Consider the following 21,657-nt stretch of genomic DNA (forward strand, 5'->3'; position numbering starts at 1 on the left):
AATGTGGAATGGGGAAAAGGCGGCCATTCTTCATGAATATAGGTGAAATGAGCGGTGAAGTTTTCTGTGATAGGATCAAATTGTGTTAAACACCTCAGCTCTTTCTCTCTGCTGTAGGACTGAGCAAATATTACTTAACTCCTCTAATCCATTATATCCCAGTTTGTAAAAATGAGGATAACAATAACATCTTTATCACAGCCCTGTTGTGCGGATTGAATGAGATGTGTGTATCACACATAGTAAGTCCTCCAGTAAATGTTAGTTGATTAGAGTTCATCATCATTATCATTATTTTAGTGGTTTGCAATAATGTTAGTGTAATGTTCTTAAGGTTTCTCTGCCTTTTTAATTCTCACCTACCCTTCAGGGCCAAAATGAGTCTCTCCTTTTTGAATTAAGTTTTCCCTACCATTTATGTCATGGTAATTGTTCCCTTCTATGCTTTTATGTTCTTCAGCAAGTAGCATACAGTAGAGATGTTAATATTCACTTTTTTTGTTAATTGATATAGAATCCCTTTAGTTTCTTTTAGCTACACATGGGATGTCAATTTTGCTTATAAGCTATTGTATTTTAACTTAGGAGCTGTTTTGAGCTATCTTGTTTCTCTCTCTTCACCCCACCTGGCCAAGATATTTTGAGGAGGCTGTTTACGTAGGAAGTTTCATGCTTAAATTAAATGTCTTTGCCTAAATGAAACTCAATTTATAAGTTAAATTTGTATCAAATTGAAAATCTTACTCTATGTTCTAAAACCAAATATGATTTTTTAGTCTCCTGATTTTTAAACAAATATTTGTTTCAAATTTGCATAAGTATAGTTATGCAGGTTCAGCCCATTTATTTTAAAATTGCATCTTTTTAACTCCTAAACACTGAACTGTGAAGCCTGACACAAATACTGTAAGAACAGCGGAGGTAGATAATTAAAGTATAATTAAGTCTAAATGCCTTGGTGAAGGAGTATAAAAATTATTTAAATTCAATCGGCTAGTACATTTGCAGTTTTCTTTTATTAGGTGTGAAATCTAAGAATCCCCTGCCAACTCTTGAGGGCTCAATCCAGAATGTTGAATTGAAGTACTGCAGCACATCATTGGTCAAATGTGCCTCTGGGACCATGGGATCCATAAAAATTTGTGCCAAAGCCCCAGGTATGTGCAGCTGGACCTTGTAAAACTTTATTGCCTGTGTAGGAGAATTGGCCGTGCGTTTTACAAGGAGCGTTACTGAAACAAGAATTTACTCATTGTTCCTGTGAATCAGAGATTTTAAATTTTTTTATTTTTACTTGAAAAAAATTGTTAATTGTGCCAGGATGATACTTCTTGACATTAATAGGTTAATTTTTATTTAAGGAAAAAAACTTTGCATAGTTTTAATAATGGTTATGAGGGAGGAAATATTAAAGGAAAGTTTATTCTTACACTTTATGGGGGGGGATAGGAGGTATAGATGTATATGACACTTAAAAATTAAATTAAAATGTTATTAGTATAATGAAATTAAACAGAAAACCCAGCTGTTTTTCAACTGAATGTTGTAATTGATTTTGCCTTCCTTCCAATATTTTATTTCATAATATTTTCCTTAAACTGTTTGTTATTTAATTTTTTCCAGTGTGAATTCAATGTCTAAATAAGATTAAATAGGTACAAATTCCATTGAATATTTAGAATACAGTGTGTTCATGTTGTTTTATTTTATAAGCTTTTCTGAACATGTTCTACATTCATTAGCTAAATATTAAAACAACCTTTTAAGAGTTAAAAGTGCTTTTAATTTTATCAGTCATACTTTTTAGAGTATAACTAAATGTTCTGCTAGAATTACCAAGTATAAACTGAAATTTTATATTATGATGTTAGTATACTTTAAGATCAAACATCTTCGGGGTACTCCTATGTTTTATTTGATAAGAGTTTCTTTTTCATAAATATTTCTGTTCAGGTGAGAGTGGAAAAGAGAAGTTAATTCCATTGCTTCAGGGTCCTTCTGACACTAAAGACCTTCATAGCAGCAGGTGGCTCAATGAGAGTAGAAAGCCAGAATCTCTCTTAGCTCCAGATTTAATAGCCTTCACAGCCCTAGTTCCACAGTATATGGACTACTGCCACAGTTCCGGTAAGTACATCATTATTCACTTATTTGCATTTTCTTTTCCAGCAAGACTTTTAAAATTGGACTTTTTTTCTTTCCTTCTCTCCTTTCCTTTTCTCCTTTCCTTAACTTCGTCCCTCCCTCCTTCCTTCCCTCCCTCCATTTCTTTCTTCCTCTCTTTTTCATTTGTGTCCATTGGGATACACTCCGCAGTTACGCTCTTTGAAAATTCAAATGAAGTATTTTATATCATTTTTGATAAATGATGTGTTTACAAACAATAATGATTTTACTCTATTTTATTGAGATAATTCAGTTGTATGTATAACAGTTAATCTCAGATTCAACTACTACTACTACTAAACCCAACTGAGTTTTTAAATATATCATGTAATACATAGAAAGGAGTAAAAGAAATTTAAAACATTGCAAAGAGAAAATATTTTTCTTGGGATAGTAGCACTTTGTGACCCATAGTTTGCCATGGTAAAGTTAGGTGTTTGGGCCTTCTGTGCCTTTACAAAAAGGAAAAGATATTGATGTTGTAATAAAGGAAAAAACTCAGAAGTCAAGCTCTTATTTCTTAGAGTTAAATTTTTTTCTAGAAGCACTTTGCCTAGACTCTGTTCCATTTTATTCACACCATAATAGCAGATCCACACCTCTCATATTGAGAGGAGATACTGGAACTATCAATGAAGGTATAGTAAATAGAGCCTGATGTCAGCCATGAGTTCAGTTAGTATGTAGTTGGTAAAGCCAAGACCATGATGCTAGAAATAAGTTAGCTATAAACAGATTTCTTAAAAGGGTCAGGAGTCTGAATTTTTTCTTTAGAATTAATTGGCCAATGAGGTGGTTTCAAATAGCTGCCTAAGAGTAGAGCTCAGTTAACATTATGTGACTAGAACTGTAACTTATAGAAAATATGTTAAGCATGACTGCACTAAGTTCAAAGTAGAAACCATGAAAAGATTCATAATTAACTACACAGAGACTATATGGAGGTGAATATTCGAAGCAGTGTACATATGCATGGATGCAAAACCACTTGAAAGCAGAATTTGTTATAGTAGCATTTGCAGCTGAATGGCATCCACACTAGAAACTAGAAATTAGTATTTGAAAGGTGAGTCTGAGAACCCCTGAGTCAGCTTGCCTTTAAAGACAATACTCCTCAAAAAGACATTTTCAACTTGATGAGGATGGGTATGGTTTCCTAAGGAAAAAATTGTGAGGATGAGGCCAGTACCCAAGTAAGACTGTGCCTATGTGTAGAAGATTTTACCAGTCCTTTAAAGTAGGGGCTGGTAAACATTTTACTAAAGGCAAGATAACTAACCTTTTAGGCTTTGTGGGCCATATGGGCTCTGTCTCAGCTGTTCAGTTCTGCTATTAGAGCACACAAAAATAGTCATACCCAATATGTAAATGAATGGGTGTGACTGTGTTCCAGTAAAACTCTATTCACAAAGCAGGAAGTGGGCGAGATTTAGCCTATGTGGTTTGCCTACCCCGGATTTTGGGAGAAGGGATTGGTGGTTAAATAAACATCATGCTCCGCCCCCCAATTTATTTATTTATTTATTTATTTATTTATTTATTTATTTATTTATTTATTTCACTGAGTTAGGTCATAGTTGCGGCACGTGGGCTTCTCTCTAGTTGGTGGCGCAGGGGGCTTCTTCTGCTTGTGGTGTGCTGGCTCCAGGGCATGTGGGCTCTCTCACTCGTTGAGGCGCGTGAGCTCAGCTGTTGTGGTGCCTGGACTTACTTTCCCCGTAGCATGTGGGATCTTAGTTCCCTGAACAGGTATCGAACCTGCCTCACCTGCATTGGAAGGCGGATTCTTTACCACTGGACCACCAGGGAAGTCCCAACATCATGCTGTTTTTAATGCCTATTTAATTATATTCTTTAAATATGCCGTTTGAGAAACTCTGTTATATAATTATCCAAATAGTAGTTTTCAGTAGGTTTTGTTTTCAAATCATAAGATCATTAAAGTGTTATTAGAATGACCAGACCATCTGCTTAGAATTTTGATACCTAAGAAGGGACTAAGCATGTTAGAATCTACTGCATATTCTTAAATTGGACAGGGATTCTTCATTTTTTGTCTTGTCATATACACAATTAGAATGAACTGAGTCAAGCATGTTTAAATAATCTGATCTTTCTAATAACAATATTCGTATTATTCTTTGTAATTTAAATGTATATCTAGGGTCTCAAATATATATTTGCATTTTTAACCTTTATAGCATGGGTCTAAAAGTAAACTACTATAAAAAAATTGTACCTACGATATTTCTAGGAAAAAGTTTTTTTCTTACTGTTAAGGAAATTAACCTAATCTTCAACTTTAGTGTGATGTTTAGTGATATGCTTATGGATTTGCATGTAAAATTTTAATGTGATCATGCATTTGGTGCTTTGAAAATATTCCTTTGGGTGTGTTTTAATCCTAAAATGTAATGTGTTTTTACTTAAACTACAGTCACATGCTTTATTTAGGGTATTTTTAAATTTAAATTTTCCATCCATCTTGGGAACTGCCACCCACATTCATGGCTTAGGTGTTTATGATATGGTTATGAGAGAGCGCATAAGTATTATTTTTCAAAGCCAGTTTTAAAGTAATATTGACTAATTTTATGTTCCTGTAATAAGATTTAAAATTGGAGGTGTGTGTGTGTCTGTGTGTGTATATATGACTGATGGTATGAATAAATTATAAATAAATTTTAAATGAGGAAATAATTTATTAACAATCCTTTAAGATTTTACTGAAATATCATGCTTTCAGCAAGTTGTTTCCTGATCACTGTATATAAAAGATTTTTTCTCTCTTGTTTGCATATATGTGCATACACACACACACACACACACACACACACACACACACACATTTACCCACTATTCTAAAGTTTTTCTTAGTACTTATCACACTCTGCCATACTATACATGTTACTGATTTGTTAGGTTTTATTTTTCCCTGCTATTAGAATTTAATGCTTCATTATGGCTGGAATTTTTGTCTTTTTTGGTCACTGCTGTGTTCCTAGTGTCTAGAACAATATCCCACATATAGTAGGATATCAACAAATATTTAGTGAATGTATGAGCAAGTAAGTGATGATTGCATTTGCTTTTCTTTGTTTTTTGAGGCTGGAGCACCTAAGGGAAATGGCATAGAACACGAGTCTTTATTGATGTTGGCTTTAAAAAAAAAAAAAGATGCTGGGTAGTTGAACTCTTCTAGATGAACAATGAAAGGAAAGCACAATTAATCCCTGCTGTCTTTTTTAGAGACAGACCATCCAGATGAGGTTGTTAATGAGCTTTTCCCATTTGTTTATAGAATTTGAATGAGAGGTTTTGGAATGTGGAGTAGTAAGTGATTGGCTAACTGATTTGAGGCAAATTGTGTATTTTAGAGGAGTTTGGTGATCATTCTAATTGGCTTCTGATTATCATGGCATGATGTGTGGAAGACAGCTGCCTTTGTGCATATGCTCCCAAATTGAAGGGGAATATTAAAAGTGGGGACCAGAAAATGTTGCGGATATTATATTAGGAAGTGAGTTTTGAGAGAAGCTTAATTAGGATAAAGAGGCAGAGTTTTCTGACTCTGACTTCAGAATGTGAGGGAATGGACAGCTTTATTAATGGGAATTAAGTATTAATTGACTGAAAGAAATAGTAGTATTAGTAAAACTTGTTATAAAAACAGTTTTTTACAATTTAAAAATCACTTTCATATAAATTGTTTTATTTGTTATAAAACAAGACTGTTCAGCACAGCAAATGTTATTTTGTCTTACAGAGGAGGAAATAGAGGCTCAGAACAAGTCAGACTTTGAACTTGAATCTGGGGCTTCTAACTATATAACATTTTCCCACTGTCTTAGGCTATTTATCATTTTGTCTTTTATTTTTAGGATCCATATTGCTAAACATTGTACCACCCAGCCTTGCACATTCTTAACTTTGAGGATCTCTTTCTTTACTTCATATTAAGCACTATCAAAAGAGCCACACTTCCATGATGTCACAGCGTTGTTTTGTCTTTGAAGTCTTAGCAGCTCCCTTTGCACATTTCCCTCCTCCCCCTTGATCACTTTCTCTGCTTGACTGGCTCTGATTACAGTGAAGGAGCTGAAGGCTCCTATGGGAGTCCAGTGTGCCAGCCCACATTCTTCATTCATGGTTACTATTCACAGGAACCGTTTAGTGACACTTCTGTTTCTTATGTTTGTATAGATAAATAGAGAAAATAGATTCTTCTTTGGCTCCTTCAGAGGTAGAAGCACTTGGTGACTATAATTGATGTATGTAAAATATTTTAAAATAGGTTCTAAACATTTTTCTTTCCTTCTCTTTTAAATATAAACTTTAGCTCTTTTTCATATGCTATATTTTGCCTATGATTTATAGCAGGTTCTGCTTGTTAAAAAGTTCTTAGTATTTGTTAATCCTGTTATTAATGTATAAACAAATTTTAGGGTGTCTGCTATTTATGAATATAAAATGATCACAAAATACTATCAACTTAGAACAAAGGAACTTATAGGCCATCCATTTCAATTTCTAAGTCAGTGTTAGGAGTCCTTTTGATATGCCCCCCTTTCTATGTGCTTCAGATCTCTTGGCCTTCTTTCAGTTTCTCAGTTGTGATTATGCTTTTGTATATGCCTTTTTTTTTCTGTCTGGGATTCTTAAAACTATCCTTACCCCTTCACCTTATACCTGTTGACTTCAGTTTAGTGTTGAGATCTTAGCTCAACTACTATATCTTCAAGAAAGCCCTGATGCTGCCTTTCCCCTACCCCCCACCACCCAATTTGATTAGGTATCTCTGTTACATTCATTTTCATAGTTCACTGTACGTTTCTTTCATAGCACTTAATGACAGTATATATTTATGTAGTTGTGTGATTTGAATGCTGTCTGTCTTCACCATTTGACAGTGAGTTCTGTGAGGACAGAGTTTGTCACTGGTTGCTTATCATTTTATCTCCAGTGCCTAAAATTTCCTCACACATATGGAACGCTTGAGAAATCATTTGTTGAATGAGTGAATAAATGGACATTTATGACAGATAGTGAAGGATATGAATGTATTTGACAGATAAATAGTAAGTCCTTAATACATGTTAACCGTCTTCCCTCTTCTCTCCCTACGTTTCTTCCTCCTCTTCCTTCTCCTTATATATGTATCTACCATTGGAGAGAATATCTAACAGCATCTTTCTTTGTTAGGTCCGATTACTATGAGGTCCTCTGTTTGTTGAACTGTAACTTCCATTTCTTAGTCTTATAAGTGACATGAAAAAATATATCGGCCCTAAATATACCTGACAAAACTTATTATCTTATGTTTCATTGGCATTTGTGTATGATTGTACCTTTTCTGTTGAAACCTTAGTCTTTCTTGGCCTTCAGGTATTAAAAGATAACATCTGATGACTTTTGCGTTTTTGTATATCTTGTGAATGGAGACACCGACAGCTCTTTATTCTAGACTATCTTTTAAAGGATATTTGTATAGTGAACAGTATTTGGGAGATAGATCTAGTGTCCCTCTGGAGCCAATGGAAGGCATGCTTACTGCCCATTATAAAAGATTTGGTTCTTCAACTCGGGGTTCATTTCTTCTATTTTTTTAAATTGAAGTATAGTTGATTTACAATGTTGGGTTAGTTTCAGGTGCAGGATTCATTTCTTATAATGCATTCCACTGCATGTGCAGACATCCATCTGGATATGTCTTTGTTGTTACCTCTGTGGAACTTGGGGGCAAAGAGAACTGATACAAATACATATGTTGATAATCATGCTGCTTGCTGTGCCATGAGTAATAAAGTCCTTTGTCTGACTCAGGAGTCTCCTGTCTTCTACATCAGTGGTCCCCAACCTTTTTAGCACCAGGGACCCGTTTCATGGAAGACAGTTTTTCCAGTGTGGGGCGGGGGGGGTGGGGCGGGTGATGGTTTGGGGATGATTCAGGCGCATTACATTTACTGTGCACTTTATTTCTGTTATTATTACATCGTAATATATAATGAAATAATTATACAACTCACCGTAGTGCAGAATCCCACCATAGTGCGTAGTGGGAACCCTGAGCTTGTTTTCACTTGCCACTCACTGATAGGGTTTTGATATGAGTCTGCAAGCAATTGATTTATTATGGTCTCTGTGCAGTCAAACCTCTCTGCTAATGATAATCTGTATTTGCAGTCACTCCTGAGCTCTAGCATCACCGCCTCAGCTCCACTTCAGATCATCAGGCATTAGATTCTCACAAGCAGCGTGCAACCTAGATCCCTCGCATGCACAGTTCACAGTAGGGTTTGCACTCCTATGAGAATCTAATGCCACCGCTGATCTGACAGGAGGTGGAACTCAGGCAGTACTGTGAACAATGGGGAGCGGCTGTAAATACAGATGAAGCTTTGCTGGCTTACCCGCCGCTCATCTCCTGCTGTGCGGCTCGGTTCCTAACACGCCACGGACCGGTACCAGTCCATGGCCCAGGGGTTGGGGACCCCTGTTCTACATCATTCATTATAGGGTAAAAGCTTAGGATCACAATCCTGGACACTACAACAATGTAGTTTCTTGGTTCTCCTTGCTGAACCATATTCATTTACCCCCTCAAATACATTTCTTTCCTTTGTGCCTTAAATATAGGTTGTTCCTGGTATTATGTCACCAGCCCTCTTCTATTTGGATGATTTCATCAACACTGTGTGTGTGTGTGTGTGTGTGTGTGTGTGTGTGTGTGTGTGTGTGTGTTTAGCAACCAACCATATATCTCTTTGTCCATTTATTTTCTTTTGAGATCCAAACTCCAAATTTTAGCCACCTCTTGACCATTGCCCTGTGGATATTTTCCTGTGGCCTAACATGTTTAAAATGAAACTCAGTGTAATCTCCCCCACCCCATTTTATACTCCATCATTCAATTTCAGTTAATAGCACTACTTACCTCTTAATGCTGAAAATTCTAGCACTAACTTAATTGCTCCTTCTTTCTCCTCTGCATATGGTAGATGTTCCACAAAAGCTTTTTTTTTTTTGGAAAAAAACTGAATAGTCCAGGCTAAACATAATAAATTTATTTTAGTTTCTTCCCATATGATTTGCCTTCAGAGTCATTGCCGTACTTCCACTACATGTTTGAAAACGTCCCTTTTAAAATTTAACAAAAGAACTTCCCTGGTGGCACAGTGGTTAAGAATCCGCCTGCCAATGCACGGGACATGGGTTCGGGCCCTGGTCCCGGAAGTTCCCACAGGCAACTAAGCCTGTGTGCCACAACTACTGAGCCTGCGCTCCAGAGCCTGAGAGCCACAACTACTGAGTCTGTGTGCCACAACTACTGAAGCCTGTGTGCCTAGTGCCCGTTGCTCCGCAACAAGAGAAGCCACCGCAATGAGAAGCCTGTGCACCGCATTGAAGAGTAGCTAGCCCCTGCTCACTGCAACTAGAGAAAGCCTGTGCACAGCAACAAAGACCCAAGGCAGCCAAAAATAAATAAATAATAAATTAAAAAATAAATAAAATTTAACACAATCCTCCACATAGCACAAAGTAGAGAGTGTATTTTCCACGTATATATAGTGAACTTCTATTTAGTTAATATTTGTCTTAAGCATATGTGCTACTGGAAATTAGAGTTCTTTTTCACATAAACTATTGTTAAGATAGTTTTCTGTATTTTATAATCTAAATAAATATATGAATTTACATGAAGAATGTCACTCTTCTATGAAATTTCATCTAATTGATTTTGGTTCACCATTATTAAAGATGATAATCTCTTAAAGTATCTGGCTGTAGTCACTTGTGTAAGTAAGATGATCATGCTGTATTTGCTTTTGACATATAAAACTCAAAACAACTATTTCTTCCTAACACTAGAAAAATAGAATTAAATGATTATGAGGATATTTAAAAATAATTTAAAACAACTGTTCCTCTTAAAATGTCATTTAAATATAATACAGTTTAAGCTGATCTTTCTATTCCCTGGTATAATCAGTTGCAGAAATAAATATAAGGTTTTAACTTTACTGGATTGCCATATATTAAAAGTTATTTTATATTTTACCCATCAGATATGTACAACTTTTGATCATTGTTATTGGGAAGGAAAGTCACAATTATAATTCTGTTCTCTGGAAATTCATGTTCAAATTGGGGAGGTAATTTTCTTTCTGGATTAAAATATATCAGCAAACACACACAGTCTTATTTGACCATTCGTAGTTGGTTGGTTAGGATATGAATTGTTAAGGAGTTTTTAAAATGGAGACGGTATTTTAGATTGTAAATTTTAATTTATGGGGAATGGTTTTTTGTTCCAGAAAATTCTCCTCATAATGTAGAATTAAGTGAATTGCCTTGAAGTTATGTTTTTAGTATTTTTGACAGGGCACATGAGTAAGAATGCTTATATATTGTAGCAATTAAAGACAATTCACATTTGTGGTTTGGGCATAAATGTGTAAAAATTATACCCATCTATCTTATTACATTTCCTCTCTCTTCCCTGAGGACTTTACTATGTAGTTTATCTGTAATTGTTGCCAGTTTTCTATCATGTTCCCACTGGGCTTCTGGTGCAAAAAATCTTATCCTCTTGATGACAGAGCTTGCCTGAATGATTTCATGCTCCTAGCATTTTTGTTCACGGGAATTAGGGGCAAAATGTAACTACAGCTGAACAGAGCTTCTATTTTTGTAATTTTGGAGTTTAGGCTCTGTTATTGGAACTAAATGAAGAGATGCAGGTGTTCTTCAGTCCAACCCCTTTGGGAATTTTGATGGTAGATGCTTGAAAAGAAAATGCATGTGTTTCCAGAGTCAAACAGCAGCTGTGAGACAAGGATTTATGTTTTTCTCAGAACTTTGGGATTTCAAAATGTTACATTTAATCACAAGCACAGAAAGGGGAGCAAATGTTAAAGATGTTACGCATAAAAGTAAGTTTACTGATTTCTTTACCATATGAACTATTTGTGGGAATATAGGAGCACAGTGATTTTTAATCATAATATAAACAATTTCTGAAGGATTATGATAGTTACCAGAACATAGCCTTTTTAGAATGCTGCATTTGTAGCACAGAGAATTTTTTATCTTACTAAGTACTATAAAAATCTTTATTTTCCATTTAGACAGATAACGCACACATACACAGTGAAAGGTTTGGTGAAATATTTGCCAAATGCATTTTGATTATAACTTTTTGGGCAAAAGTTTAAATCATAAATGTATTGTATTAATGCAGCCTGATGTTTTTAAGTATAAAAAATATAAATTTCTATCTAGCACAGTAATTAAGGGAATTTACACACACATAAACCATATATGTTTAAATGTATTAAAGCAGATATATATTTAAAACATTTTTTCTTTTTCAAATCATGAAGTTTGTTTTATGGTTGATTCTCAAATTGATCTTTACTTAAGTAAAGGAAAACTCTCCTGTATTTCTTTGCCATTCTCATATTTTTATTGCTCTATTTTTTTAGTAAAATTATTCATTTATTCATTCATTCAACAAGTAGTTTTTGCAAGTTTTCTGTCTATATAAATAAAATGATGCATCGAAGTCTCTACTGTAAAGAAATTTATAATATATTGAGGAGATAGGCATAGAAACACCAAGACTGAATGAATGAATAAATGAATGAATGAATTATTAAAAAAGCTTACATTTTGACTGCAACTTTATCCATTGTAAACTATATTATTTTGAAGAAGTTAACCTCTGAGTATTGGTTTCTCATCTGTAAAATGAGTGTATTCTTACCTGATTGTTAGGATTGTTGTGTAGGTTAAGCACTCTACCTTCAAGTCCATTGTAATTGTGAAACATAATGCAAACTTTAAGTATTAATTATTCTGTCCAAAACAGTACCCTGTGTTAATCATTTTTTTCATTAAATGCTTATGGTTTTTCTCTCGTGTTCTCTACATGTCACCTGATCCCTATCCACTTTAAATTTTCCTTCAAGTTAACTCTATAAACTTGTGGGTATGCGGGTCTGAAGCTAGGAGTAAATCCTTTACCTAGTCCCAGGATCCTACCTTCTTCCAGATTGAAATGTCTCCTGGATGGCATGATGCTAGGAGTCAGAAACAGTTTCAGTAGCAACGGGAAATTGCTTTGCTTGCTTATTTGAAAGGTCCCAGATTCTGGAAGGAAGCCAGTGAAAGAAATCTCTTAAACCTTATGGATGACCAGTTGTTTTCCTTATTTATAGCACAAGGTAAAAAATTTTGCATTTTTTACTGCTTGTATAGTAAAAGGAAACTGGTATTCAAACTAAGTAAGTGGTATCTTCATTTGTAAATAGTAAATTATTATATAAGAAGTAGTTCAGGTGGTAATGGGCTTCAAGTGAACTTCAACATAAAATGTATAATGTTGTGTGTTTTCATATGGATCAAAAAGCTACCATTATTACTTCAGTTTATTTTTATATTTTAAATAATGATGTCTTCAAAGTGCGTTTTTATTTTTGCGTTTTCTGTTTAGATTTTGAAGTTGGCTGTATAATAGCTGTCATATTGGTCAAATGAGAAGTAGAAGCCTTAGTGAACCACTAGGAGTTGATTTATAAAACAGGCGTGAAATTCACATCAGTCTTTGCTACCTGCCTCTTCCTCTAATTGTTTCATCCCTTCTAGAAGAAACTTGATTCCACAGATAGCTTTTGCATCCTTTGTAGTCAGTATAGTATTCACAGGAATCATCCTTGTGCAGTTACTTTCTTTTGTAAATAAATGATGAAAGTCAGTTGTCCATTAATGTGTAAGAATTTAGGAACTTTTCTGAGAACGTTTTGTTTGTTTTAGTTTCACCTTCCTCTGACTTCTGTCCTTCCTTCTCCTCCTCTTCCTCCCTCTTCTCTCTCCTCCCTTCCTAATTAATTATCCCCTCCCAAGCAGCACCATGGCACTTTGACCATATCACAGGGCAAACAGTCATAACTGTTTATAGGATTCTTTCCCCATGAAACTGGTCAGGGTCATGACAAGTACATGATAAGTATTTGGTAGGTACAGACTGGTCCTAATGAAATGATTTTTGCCATTTGGGTATAACCCTATTGTCTACAGGCCCACATCATTTTATTTCTAAGTTGATCTGTGAGGGAAAAATGTAGTCTGGCTTCAGCCTGTTAAAGAATAATTTAAAAAAAAAGTGAAATCTTGACTCATATAGATATAAAATGGACAAACATTAAAGCTTATTAACATTGTTACCAATGAGAGAACCAGGCAGGTGTTACAACCAGATCAAAGGAGAGTTTAAAAAAAAAAACAACGGACATTTATAGCTCAATAATACTGTAATAAATTTGGAAATGGACACAAAACAGGCTCCTTCAGCAGTGGGGAAGGGAGGTCAGTCAAATTTCTACCTGACAGAATTTATTTGCATCTATAGTGAATAATTCTTTTGCATTGCTATCAGTTATCTACAATTTAGAGATTTGTAAGATAGTTCAATGGCAATGAAAGGTGCAGAGTCCCCGTAGAATCACACTTAGATAACCTGGGAAGGTGTACTCTGAACAATGCAGAGCTCTTCACTGAAGCACAATTTTTTCCCTACAAGGCTTACTAAATTCCACATGGCTAGGCTATCTTTAGCTGTGGTAGTTTAAATACAGAGGCAGGTCAGGAGTAATTTTGTGAGGCAAATATTCGGTATATGGAGGGAAAATCAAAGGAAAATAATACCACCGGCAGAGGGCAGTGATGAAGTTAACAGTTTCCTCTTGTCCAAAGGAAGTATTGATTGTTGAAGAATTCTGGGCTACTTCTGTAGACCTTAATTTGAATTTAACTTTTGAAATCTTGTCATATTAAGTTCCCTTCAGCCAGGTGCTTTGTCAATATCTGCAACTTTCCAGAAAAAGGCCTTATGTTTTATTTATTTATTTATGTTGTTAAGGTAATAAGATGTTCTAACCTGATTTTAAAGTAAATAGTGTGTTCTAACTTATTAAAAAGCTTTCCTGGTGAAAGTATTTGTACAACAAAAATTTGAATACCTACTCTATATCAGAGAAAGAAGGAGAGAGAGAGAGAGAGAGAGGGAGTGAGTGTGTGTGTACATACATATACACAGGAAAGAGGAGCTCCTGAACCTCACAGAAGTAACAGTCTCTTGATTATGACATTTTTATTTTAGTGAATAGTTATATTGTATTTTTTCTTATGAGAATTAAATGCTTTATATAGTGTTATCTAAATTATAAGAAGCCTTTCTTCAAATGTAAAAATTACATCTTATCTGATATTTTCCACTGAAGAGATGGATTTCTGAAATACTGTGAAAGTATTTGCAAGAATATAGTAGAGTTGTGCAGAACTCAGTTACAGATAAATAACAATAAAGAAAATTAAAAATACATCACAGGAAGATGGCTGAAGGACACAAAAGTAAGAAATACAAATGATAAAAAACACATGAAAAAAAATCAAACTAATAAGTAGCCAAAGAAATGGCTATTAAAACAATAGTAAGGAACAATTTTTACCTGTGAAACTGTTACTTAATAAATTATAAAACTGAAAGCTGAGAAGTTTATGAAATGAGCACTTAAATGAAAGTCTGGTGGGACTATTAATTTGTGCAAACTCTCCAGAAATCAATTTAGCAAAACTTATTAAGGACTTTAAAAGTGGTCATCATTCATAATCCTACTTTCAAGACTTATAGGAGTCTTCAAGACTTATATATCCTTAAAGGAGTAATCCCAGATACATTTAAAGACTTGGGTTTAAAATGTAAGGGTAGTCATGTCAGCTTATTTATAATAATCACAAATCTTCCTTGTTGTCCAATAGTAGCAAATTATAAAATAAATTAAGATATATCTAAAGAAGAGCATCTTTGAAATTAAGCAATAGAAAATACATATCATAGGAAAATGTTCATAATAAAAGCTTGTGTCAAAAAAAATGTGTAAACCTACATATAATAATATTCTGGTTTTTAAAAATTTCTCTCAACATATGTATATAAATATATGTTTATATATTCTTAGAAAGGTTACTTTTTAATAGTGATTATTAATGCTTGATGGGATTATGAGTCATTTCTCATTCATATTTATACTCATAGGAAGAATATTTGGTATTTTCTGCAAACAAACATTATTTTCAAATATTTCTTTTCAAAATACTTATTTTCAACTAATTTATGGTTATTAGGGTTATTTTGCTCACAAATAAGCATTCTTGCACATTAATTCTTATATAACCTTTAATATTTAAATACATTTGACTTTGAAAACACATGTGTGTCCTGAAAGCCAGAGTTTACAGCTTAGTTTTTATAGATGCTTTGAGGGTTTTAGTATATAGCTGAATAAAATATCAGATTTTAAGGTAGCATATTTTGCATTTCTCCTTAGTTTCAGTCTAGTGATTAAAATGTTTTAAATGACTTTATTTTTCCTTTAATTTGTTTTCTATTTATAAGTAAAATGTCTTCCCATTCAAAATATAGTTGAAATTTTATTTTATTCTGAGTCAGCTATCTGGGATACATGCAAACAGAAAAATGTCAGTGAGTTTTGATTTAAATGTCCACTTACAAGTTAGCTCTTTGAATATTTGAATGCTTAGGATATTTGAATACACATGTGAATATTTGAATACATAGGAACAAAGAATTGTCGTAGTTAAAATTCAAGGCCAACTCAATAAAATTCTTCCTTTTGGTTAAACTCAATGAAGTTGAAATACTCTAAATTTTTAGTGAAAACTAGTAGGAGTCAATACTCTAAAGATAGTACTTTAATGCAGCGGTCTCCAACCTTTTTGGCCCCAGGGATGCGTTTCGTGGATGACAATTTTTCCACGGATGGGGGGTGGGGGTGGGGTATGGTTCAGGCTGTAATGGGAGTGATGGAGAGCGATGGGGAGCGGCAGATGAAGCTTTGCTTGCTCGCTCGCTGCTGCCGCTCACCTCCTACCCTGTGGCCTCGTTCCTCATAGGCTGCGGACCGGTAGCAGTCAGCAGCCCGGGGGTTGGGGAGCCCTGCTTTAATGGAAGAATAAATAAAAAACTTTAATATTTATAATTGTTCTATTTCAGGTAAAAGTAGACTTAGGAGAATGGAATAGTAAAAAGATAACTTTTAGGGAGACACTTAAAGACATTTATTGGCATTTCAAGAACATTAGAAGTTGATAACTGTTGCTTTTTGTTGTTTTACCCTCATTTCCAAATAGTTTCTTTTTTTCTTCGTTCAAGCATTATTTATGATTATTAGCTATGATTAGGGTTACTTCTGGACTTCTTGTAGAAAAATAGAACATTTTCTTGGTGTGATTGGGTTACAGTTGACAGAGGGACAGGAAGAGGAAAACTCAAGAATTTAAAGAGGATTTATTTCTATATGTGAGTATGAAATTTTCTGAAGTTATGAGTTATAACTGATGAAAGGCAGACAGAGCTTAGTGAATAATCTTTGGGGGAAGAAAGGAATTGATGGGCCTAAAACTCTCTGATAGGGTGATGAGCAGTCACTGAATGGAGAGGTAAGAGGGAAGGAAGAGTAGACAACATTAAACTAGCAGTTATTGGGTAAGATTTTAAAAAAGTTAATTTTATATTCTTAAATCATTAATTGTCAGTTATCCTTAAAATAAGATTTTGTTATAATTAGTAATCCCAGGTAGAAGAATTCATATATTTTATAGGGGAGAGATTTTCAAGATAATTTCTAGTCCAGAAGAAAGGAATAAAGCAAGCATGTTACAGCTTGGGTCAGATGTCATCAGAGTCAAGCAGCTAGGGAGTGGAAGAGGTAAAACTGAGTCTTGTTGTCTCGTGTTCTTTTTATTAAGTAATTCAAGTAATCAGGTGCATATTTACTTTGTGCAAGAAGCTTGGGATATAAAGTTGAAAACACCCTTTTACTTCTTATTAATGAGCTTATAGTTCATTGAGGGAGACTTACAGATAAGCAGATAATTAAAAGACAGTTAAAATATTGCCATAAAAGAAAGTAGTATGTGTTCATATCCAGGGAAACAGTTTACCCACACTTGGGGCTTCAGAAAGGATTCCTGGAATCAGTCATGTCCAAGGTGAGACATTAATTATGAGCTAGAGGAGGAAAAATGGGTCAGGTTTGGGGAAACTGCAGATAAGTTGTGTGCCAGCTTGGAATGGAAGGGGAACATGATAAGAGTTAATGCCTGATGAGATCAGCAAGCTCCCTCAGGTTATGAAGAGCCTTGAAAGTCATTGTAAAGATTTTGGACTGAGCTCCAAAGGGAGCAATTGAAGGTTTTTATCATCATATTTCTGCTTTAGAAACCAGCGTAGGCTGGTTTAGAAACCAGTGTGTGAATGAGGGTAGAAGACAGGAGGCAGGGACATTAAGGGAATGTTGCAATGAAAAAAAATGATGCTGTCAATAGAATTACACAGATTTGTGGGACTGTAATGTGTTGGAGTCAGCAGGAGCTGATGGTTCATTGAATATGATGGCTAAGGGAAAGGACACAGTAGGCAAGCATGCAGTGCCTGGTTTGGAGAGCTGGAGAGCTGGGTACGTAGTACAGTGCCTTTCGCTGAGATGAGGTACAAAAGGAATGAGAAGCAAGTCTTATTTAGGGTGGTAGAGACACTTGGTATAATAGTAATATTTTTCTGGTTCTTCCTATGCCCCAGGTATTATGCTAAGCATTTTAAGTAGGACTGAAGCAGTTTGACTCTAGAACCCATACATTTACCCATTACACCAAAGAGCAAAGACTGTGGAGGAATTCAGACCCCCCAAAATTGATTAGTCAGTTCATTTAATTCTGCTTAATTTCATTTATTGGCTGCTGGCTGCATACATAAAACTGCTGAAGGCTGGTATAAAAATGTATTCAGTACAGGTCCCCATCAAGTAGTATACACATACAGCTAATTCTAAAAAAACAAGCTTAACTTTAACAAATACTGTAATTGATTGGGAGAAAAGTACTTCTATCTGAAAATAGATGGGGGAGATTAATTTGAATGGGAAGGGAGGATTGAATGATGTTAGGAAAGGTTTCTCAAATAAGGATAGATTTTGAAGCCTGGAATGATAAAAGGTTACATACGAGTTGAAATTCTTATTGTTTAAACATTGCAAATACTTTCAATTGGCTTATATTGTTTTATTTTAAATGTTTGGTAATTATTGGGTTGGCCAAAATGTTTGTTCAGGTTTTTCTGTATGAACTTTTTGGCCAACCCAGTATTATGAGTGCAAGTCCATATTTTTGTAAAAGTATAAAATGTTTAATTGTTGTTAAAAAGTGCATGGTACATATTTATGGTAATGTAGTTTTCCTTCTAAAGTATTTCAGTATATTCAGTTAACTATAATCAGAAAATTGTATTTTAAATTTTACAGTGTGATTGTAAAATATGAAATATTTGTAATACTTGTTATTACTGCTTTTGTTTTCTAAAACAAACTTTTAAAATTAAATATTGCTATCATTAGATTGTACTGATAAACTATGGTTTAGCTTGAAGTTAATTAGTAGAACTTGATTTTTAGCTTTAGAAAAACAAATGCACAGGTTAATAAATCTTTTTTTTTTTTTGATTCATTGTTAACAAACCATAACATAAGTAAGCCTCAGTCAGCCTGTGAAAGGGATGAGTTAACACAACTGTTGATGCATTTGGAGTGAAACATCTTTATCAAGTTAGTACAAGAAGCAGTCATGCCCTACTTGAATTACTCATTTATAATAGCTGAACAGCAGCCTGCATGTGGACTTTGAAATCCTGAGAAAATAAGATGCCTGCATATATCCAAATGTTGAAAGCCTTTACTCCTCAGCAGCTGGAAAATGTTGAGCTCTGTTGTCATCTACTAGGTTTTTGGTCTTCAGGGAGATGTGATCAATTTAATTACTGACCAGCTTTATTCATTACTTTTAATGATTATGGCCTCTGATGTCAGCCTCTGAAGTTTGTAGCTTAAAAGATCATGTTTAAATATAGCATATTTAAAAATTTAAAAAATCAAACACATAGATTATTTTACTTTGCTCAAGTTTATCACATATACTCAGATTACTAAATATATTAAATATTTTAGATATAATGATAGAAATTAGTTGTTTACTTTAAATGAAGTCTAAAATGTGTTTGTCTCCAAGGTTCACAAAATATGCTCAACATATTGTTCTGGGTAAATTTTATGTATTAGTTCCATTCATGTGCAATATTTTTATATTTTTCCTGACATACAGGCTGTGGTTCTATTTTGAATCACAACTACTTATAAACAAAGCAACTAATTATTTGTGCTTCTTATTTATCATCTTTTTAATACCATCTGATGTCTAGTCCAAAGAAGAATTTTAGAAAATATGGAATCGTAGAGCATAGGCTAAGAAAAGATTCATGTTATATGAAGGAAGAAATGTATCATAACTTCGAGGCTGTTACTTGAATTCTAACTATGGAACCTAATCTTTGTATAAATCACTTGATCTCACTTTGATTGTTTCCTAATCTATTACCTGATTGCAACACCAGGCAGTGAATACTTTTCTGTGGATTGTCCATTATATAAAGACATCCCTTTAAAGAGGTCATCATTCATGTCATAAACCAAGTGAATTTGCTAATTAATATTATTTTTATTACTAATTGCAGGATTTTCAGGCAGAGGACAGTAAAATTATTCTTACAAACTTAGTATGTTATGGCAATATTGAAGAGATGGAAGTGAAATTGAAGGTACCATGTGGCTGGTTAATAAGCTATAGGCAATATTGATGTGTCATGTTTAACCAGTTTCTTTTTTTAAGTTGGTGTGTTAAAAATATTTCTCAGTATTAAAAAGTATAAGATATCATCCTCATTGGCAAGCAATTGATGATCATATATTTAGAGGTATTATGCTGATGACATATTAGAAAATTTTATGGATTTTCATAATAACTATCCTTATGTTTGAGAAATCAATCTATAGTTAAAATGAACTAAGTAGTTTGCTTTGCTTTGTTTTGATACATGATTGTGTAACTGCAGCCTGCTCATCTAGAAGGAGTATGAGCCATAAAGAAAAGTTTTATTTACAAAATCAGACTTGCATGTGTTTCTTAATCTTTGAATCTTCTTTTTAATCATATCTTTTGATATCCTTCCCTACAGCTGCTTTATTTAGACCCCTTTAAGCAAACCTCTGTGTGTGTGTGTGTGTGTGTGTGTGTGTGTGTGTGTGTGTAGCCAAGGGTGAGCAGTTTTGTTTTGTTTTTTTTTTGTGGTAAGCCAGCCTCTCACTGTTGTGGCCTCTCCCGTTGCGGAGCACAGGCTCTGGACGCGCAGGCTCAGCGGCCATGGCTCACGGGCCCAGCCGCTCCGTGGCATGTGGGATCTTCCCGGACCGGGGCACGAACCCGTGTCCCCTACATCGGCAGGAGGACTCTCAACCACTGCGCCACCAGGGAAGCCCTTGTTTTGTCTTTTTTGGGCCACGCGGCAGTGGCCTGCGGGATCTTAGTTCCCTGATGAGGGATCAAACTAGTTCCCCCTGCACTGGAAGTGTGGAATCTTAACCACTGGATCACCAGGGAAGTCCCAAGGGTGAGCAGTTTTGCAGGGCTCCAGCAGGGCTCATCCCTAGCATGATATCAGTTCATATACCCTTGTTTGTTTCATTATGCCCTTCTCTTATCTCCAGTTCCAAAATACTTCATGGGCTTTATCTTTGGTTATACCTAAGTGAATAGCACATGCGGCGTTAATTTGTTCTTTGATAAACAGTAGGTCACTGTCAAATTCTAAATAATTTTATGTCAACTTTTGAAAAATAACTTGTCACTTAAAAAAAACTTCTAAACAAATTGTTGGTTGTAGAGTAAGTACTGAAATAGTATGCAACTGTAGCATGGTAAGGTTGCTGTGTGGGGTGTCTTCTGTATCCTAAAAAAACCGCTCTTTGAAATCTATTTAGACCTTTTTCAACTCAATGAGTCGTAGCTTAAACTTGTTGCTACACCCCCAGATCAGTCTGTGACCAACTGTAATACTTGTTTGGTTAAGAGTATAGTATAGGTTTCCAGATCGTTATTGCTTTGTTTCTTTCAGCCTTGTCATTAGTTATGAAAGGGCATTTACTGGGAGATATTATGGGTCTTCCCGTATTCTGTTACTTGTACTTCTTTTACTTCGCTTACCTATTCAAGAGAGATTGCCTGTATTACTCTAGAGCTGGGTTCAAGTCTCAGCTGTATCCTTTATTGGGTGTTTGTCACATATGTAGTGGGTACCTCAAGTATTCTCATCTGGGAAATGGTAATATTAATAAATACTAGCCTACTTCATAGGGTTATTGAAAAGCTCAGATGAATTAATATAGGTGTGATTTTTTTCATAAACTAAATTCTGTGCACATAATGAAAATACTAGCTTTTGCTGGTGCTTATTAGTGTCAAGCACTATTGTAAGGGTACTACCTCATTTTATCCTCACAATAAATCTATGGAACAGGAACTGTATTC

General features: G+C 34.7%; 1 protein-coding gene across 12 annotated transcripts in view; it reads left to right on the plus strand.

The window, feature by feature from the left end:
* The window catches only part of VPS13B (vacuolar protein sorting 13 homolog B), a 798,456-nt gene that overhangs the window by 236,919 nt on the left and 539,880 nt on the right, over positions 1-21,657 (plus strand). For all 12 annotated transcript variants that reach the window (XM_059994971.1, XM_059994970.1, XM_059994972.1 and 9 more), the window contains 2 exons: positions 1,023-1,157; positions 1,954-2,127. In XM_059994971.1, coding sequence (XP_059850954.1) covers positions 1,023-1,157; positions 1,954-2,127 — 309 coding nt within the window. The remainder of the gene's footprint in view (positions 1-1,022; positions 1,158-1,953; positions 2,128-21,657) is intronic.

The sequence above is a fragment of the Delphinus delphis genome, chromosome 17, assembly GCF_949987515.2.
Source record: "Delphinus delphis chromosome 17, mDelDel1.2, whole genome shotgun sequence".
NCBI classification, from domain to species: Eukaryota; Metazoa; Chordata; class Mammalia; order Artiodactyla; family Delphinidae; genus Delphinus; species Delphinus delphis.